Genomic DNA, 5,533 nt, shown 5'->3' on the forward strand with positions numbered 1-5,533 from the left:
TGTACTACAATATGGAAGAAATAGCCTCTAAACAATAGTATTAAGACGAATCACTATATATATATATAATGTTCATGAAAGAAAAAACTATTAGAACTACCTATTTTTGTAATCATTGTTTCTTACCTAAGAGTCCAATAAATACCTTGACAAAGATAGCACTTTATAAGAATAGCTATCTATATAGACTTTATTCATCTACTGAATTCACCCCTATAAATATTCAAGAAGAAAAATACAATCCATAGTCATAAATAACATCTATAAAATGAAATACCATATAAATCAAATGTAAAACTGCTCACGTTTAAAAACTATTTAAAGCATTCAATCAGAGAACTCCCAACAATTAAATCATATTCAATTTTTCGAAAAATCTCTTTAAAACCTATATGAAATGCAGTCAGAAATATCATTTCGAACAAGTCCAACACGACATTTGATTTTTTTATTATTATATATTTTCATTGTAGACATATATCCTAATTTAATCACCATTTCAATATATAATGTATCAAATCCAAAAACAAACTGGAAGACCCCACTGTATTTTGAAGATATAAAGAAACAAAATCCGTATTTCCCACAAGAAATTTGATTCTCTTATGTTTTAAAGTGGAATTTCCAAAGTTAAAACAATTCACTGTTTGTTTTCTCTGTGTGAAGAGAATCCGTCGCCTACTCCAAGACTATGAACAAAATCTCAATCACAAGATTCAAAAACTTGGTCTAAAAAATCATAATCTTGATTTCAAAACTAAAAACCAAATATGTTAGACAAAATTGTAAACTGGTAAACTGTCTCACAATTATAGGAATCCCCTTCAGTTGTTTAAATATATAAGCCCAAAACAATGATCTTGTCAGTAGGCTTATACTTTTCAACAATTGGCACGGCAGCATGCCGGCTGTTGATTTTGATTTCACAGTCTTTCTTTGGTACATTCACCCTGGAAATGTGTTTCAGATTCACACTTGTGCACAATCCAAATTTTCAGCTTAAAAAAAGCAGGACAAACAACAAAACAATGTAAACAACGTTTTCACATCAACAGCTCAATAATTGACCGTCTTGTAAACCTACCTGAACAATGTGAACAATGTTCCTTGAGTTTTAGTCTATAAAAACCTCTGCATTATGAGTGTAAATCTTCAAGTGTGGAACGAGAAGCTTTAGAGTTTACTACCCATTATGGTAAGTTCACATATTACATTATAGAGATGCTTTGTTCAAATTCGATGGGCTTTTCATAAAGAAAATTGATAATGTTTGTGGCAGCTGAGATCTGAGACTAATTTAGAGGAAGAATTCATTTTGCAGGCAGAGTATGGAGATCTTAGAATCGAAGAGAATGAATTGGAAGGACTTGTGGACTGGAAAGGAAGACCTGTTCATAAGAAAACGCATGGTGGAATACGCTCTACACTCTTCGTTTATGGTATGTGAATTCCATCCACTCAATAATTAGAAGCATCAGGTGACCAATTTACACTTAACAAATATAGTTATATAGGTATGCTTTATAGTTATATAGGTATGTTTTTTGAAATTTGATGGTGTTATATTTTTTTATAAATGTTTTAGATTTTATTTTATTGTATGTATCAAATCAGATTTTATTATTTAAGATCTATTATCATTATCAATTATAAATCAATGTTACTTGAGATTGATATGTTTCTAGTTATATTTCATGATTCATGATTATCTCTATTTTAGATCATATTTATGATTCATGTAAATGTTGGAATCATTTTTTATGTTTCATTATATTGATTTAGATCAGATTCGACGTATACCTTTCTTTCAAATCACATTTCATCATTCATGTTTGATGATCTTCGTGATTTAGATATATGTATATATGTATATGTATATATGTGTTCACTTCTGTATTATAGATCATATTTCATAGTTCATATCAATATTTCAACATTTTATAGTCAAGGATGAAAGATGTTTAAGATTTAAGTGAGTCATTAAAGTTTGTGTATGATGGATTGCAGTAATGGAAGGGTTTGACAACATAGCCTTTCTAGCAGTGGCTGTGAACCTTGTGAACTATTTCACATTGATCATGCATTTGGAAATCGCTGTAGCAGCCACAACGCTGACCAACTTCATGGGTACTGCTTTTCTGCTGGCACTCTTTGGGGGGTTCATTTCTGACTCCTACATTAACAGATTCAAAACATGCGTTGTGTTTGCTTCAGTAGAACTTCTTGTAAGTTTTTAACAATCTATTTCATTAGTACAAGTCTGGATCGCTTAAACATCACATACTAAGACTTCATTTCTAAGCTAAAAGTACTAAATAGTCAAAATTGATTTATTTTCCAAACTAAACTTTCTCATTAGTATATGATATTTACCAATTGTTTTTCCATTGAATTTGCAGGGTTACCTTATATTGACAATACAAGCAAACAAAAAGTCTCTGCAGCCTCCATACTGCAACTTATTTGATCCCCTTGAAAAGTGTGAGAAAGTGAGTGGAGGGAAGGCCGGGATGATGTTCATTGGGTTATATCTTATTGCTCTTGGAAATGGTGCTGTGAAGGCTGCCTTGCCAGCGTTAGGAGCGGATCAGTTTGATGAAAGAGATCCCAAAGAGAGGAGAAGAATATCAAGTTTCTTCAACTATTTTCTTCTGAGTTTGTCCATAGGAGCATCTATTGGAGTCACAGTGGTGGTATGGCTGATGAACAACGAGGGATGGGATGTGGGTTTTGGATTATGTGCAGCAGCCATTTTCCTTGGAATCGTAAGTATTAGTGCAGGAATTACAACTTATAGAATCAATAATCTTGGAGAGAGCCCTCTGACTCGCATTGCTCAGGTGATTATAGAAAACATTAAAACTTTTGTGATTATAGAAAAGATTAAAAAGAAAATTAATTAAATTGAGCTGGTACATAGTTGGTACTTGCTGTTTGTTGGTTTGATGTTATTTTTTTAGTTTTATGTTTAAATTATTTCTGATTTGTTATTAGAATTCAATTGTGTAGGTTTTGTTATTCAAACTTATTGACCCATGTTTCATGAATAATAGTTCAAATGTATCTATATTTCCTAAAAATGAATGGAACACTTAACACGCATTTAGATGATAGCCACAGAAATTCCAAATTATTATTTTCTAATTATAAAAATAAGATGCTTTCTCTATTTATATAGTAAAAATCTAGAATTAATTTATATTGTTAAAACTATCTTTTTCAACAATTCCCAATATCCAGTGTTAGTGAATACTTTTAAATATTGAATCAAAAACATATTTGAAGTTATCTGAACAGATTGTAAATGTCAAAACTTCAAATGAATCAATTTAACATTAAATTGATGAGCGTTGTGTATAGGACCAGACAGACTTACATAATTATTATTGGTGTGTGTGTTTATGTTATGCTCAATGTCTTCAGATTATTTAGAAAACATCAGTCTTCTAGATGCATATACCTATATATTAGCAAATAAGGTTAGATTGGGTTGGAACATCTATCTTGGTCACTTATATTCTTTTAATCTTCTTTTTTCCTGCCTCCATCATTCTACCTACTCTTCCTTTCAGTTGGAACATTTGTCCTTGTCATTTATATATTCTTTTTTCTTGCTTTGCTAGTAAGGTTAGGCTGGATTGGAACATCTATTTTGGTCACTTATATTCTTTTTATCTTTCTTTCTCCTGCCTTCATCATTCTACCTACCCTTCCTCTTCATTGGAACATGTGTCCTTGTCATTTATATATTCTTTTTTCTTGTCTTCTTATACATAAGAAAAGGGTTGTATGGTATAATATTTATCATTCTCATCAATGCACTATGCCTATTGACTAGTGAAATAACTAGTTGTCGGTTTTGCAACATAAGTTTTCCTATTTTTTCCTTTAGTATTGGTAATAATGACATTACACAAACAAAAAAACCTATAAAAGGCATTTAAATTTTACACAATTCCTGAGACAAGGCTAAATTTGTGTATCCGTTGTCATCTTAGGTGTTTGTAGCTGCTTTGAACAATAGAAACCTTAGATTACCAGAGAACTTAGCCAGCCTATATCAAGCATATGACAAGGAAGCAGGCGTGCCCTCGGAGAAGCTCCTACATACAAATCAATTCAGGTATGAAATCCATTAATTTCACTTTATGTTTTTTTCAAGAAATATATTTAAAAATATATCCTTTATCTAAGTTGTATATAACTAATATTTCTTAATTTACCTTTAAGTCTGTGTAGATATAAATATGCCCACCATAACTAGTACTCTTTCATATGATCTAGTAATTTTACAAAGATGTACTTCTAGCCTTTAACAACCATCATGATTCTTCCATGAGCTTTTTTATTATAAATGATTTTAAGAATTATTGACAATGTTTTTCTTTTTCTTAACAGACTTTTGGACAAAGCTGCCATATTAACAGACAATCTGATGGACATTCATACAAAATATGTAGTGAGCCCATGGCGTTTGTGCAGTGTGACTCAAGTGGAAGAAACCAAAATTCTACTAAGAATGATCCCTGTATTTGCAAGCACGATAATAATGAACACATGCTTAGCACAACTTCAGACATTTTCTGTTTCTCAGGGATTCACCATGGACACCTCAATGGGAAAGCACTTTGACATTCCACCAGGCTCTCTCACTATAATTCCCCTGGTAATTATAGTAATCATCACTCCATTTTATGACAGAATATTTGTTCCCCTTGCAAGAAAATTCACAGGGCATGAGACAGGAATCACTCACTTGCAAAGAGTTGGAGTTGGGTTAGTGTTGTCTGCCGTTTCAATGGGCATTGCAGCTCTGGTGGAGGTGAAGAGAAAAAATGTGGCAATAGACCATGGAATGATTGACAACATACCAATTGTGATGCCGCCCATTCCAATGAGTGTATTTTGGTTGGGATTTCAGTACTTTGTTTTTGGAATTGCAGATTTATTTACCTTTGTGGGGCTGATGGAATTCTTCTACAGTGAAGCCCCAGCTGGAATGAGGTCCTTGGCCACTGCATTTTCATGGACTTCCTTGGCATTGGGTTACTTTTTCAGTAGTGTTCTGGTCAAGATTGTGAATAGGGCAACTCATATGACCAAAACCCATGGTTGGCTTGGTGGAAACAATCTGAACCGAAACCATCTTAATCTATTTTACTGGTTACTTGCTATTCTTAGCATGATAAACTTTGTCAACTATCTTTACTGGTCCAGGTGGTACAAATACAAGCCAAAGGTTAGAGGTCGAGTTGCTGATGAGGCCTCTACAACTCGTCTCGCAGAACTTTCTACTAGTTGATTGGCGGAATTCTTATTATATTTACTCCACATTATTCCTATGAAATTCTCCTTCTACTTCCTTATGACTTTTAAGATCATTTGGGTATAGTTGATCGGTGGATTTCATATTATATTTCCTTGTCATTATTCTTGTGAAATGCTCCTTGTAATTCCTGAGGAATAAGATCGTTTGCATATGGTTTTATATATAGAGAAGGACATAATAGGATCTAATGATGATCCGGACATT

The 5,533-nt window shown here is 32.7% G+C and overlaps 1 protein-coding gene across 1 annotated transcript; it reads left to right on the forward strand.

Moving 5' to 3' along the window:
* The first annotated feature begins 1,327 nt into the window (after positions 1 to 1,327).
* Positions 1,328 to 5,302, forward strand: LOC149553140 (protein NRT1/ PTR FAMILY 4.6-like). Its single transcript, XM_089789840.1, has 5 exons — positions 1,328 to 1,439; positions 2,008 to 2,225; positions 2,400 to 2,840; positions 3,999 to 4,123; positions 4,399 to 5,302. Exons 2-5 carry the CDS (start codon positions 2,010 to 2,012, stop codon positions 5,300 to 5,302), a joined length of 1,686 nt encoding a protein of 561 aa, XP_089645966.1. The 5' UTR covers positions 1,328 to 1,439; positions 2,008 to 2,009.
* The last annotated feature ends 231 nt before the right edge of the window (positions 5,303 to 5,533 follow it).

This window comes from Cupressus sempervirens, chromosome 6 (assembly GCF_028749045.1).
Source record: "Cupressus sempervirens isolate cs-2001-9-10 chromosome 6, ASM2874904v1, whole genome shotgun sequence".
In the NCBI taxonomy this organism is placed as follows: domain Eukaryota; kingdom Viridiplantae; phylum Streptophyta; class Pinopsida; order Cupressales; family Cupressaceae; genus Cupressus; species Cupressus sempervirens.

Coding starts and splice junctions, on each gene's coding strand:
- LOC149553140 (XM_089789840.1), top strand. CDS start 2,010: ATGGAAGGGTTTGACAACATAGCCTTTCTAGCAGTGGCTGTGAACCTT. Junction 2,226..2,399: donor TTGCTTCAGTAGAACTTCTT/GTAAGTTTTTAA, acceptor TTGAATTTGCAG/GGTTACCTTATATTGACAAT. Junction 4,124..4,398: donor CTACATACAAATCAATTCAG/GTATGAAATCCA, acceptor TTTTCTTAACAG/ACTTTTGGACAAAGCTGCCA.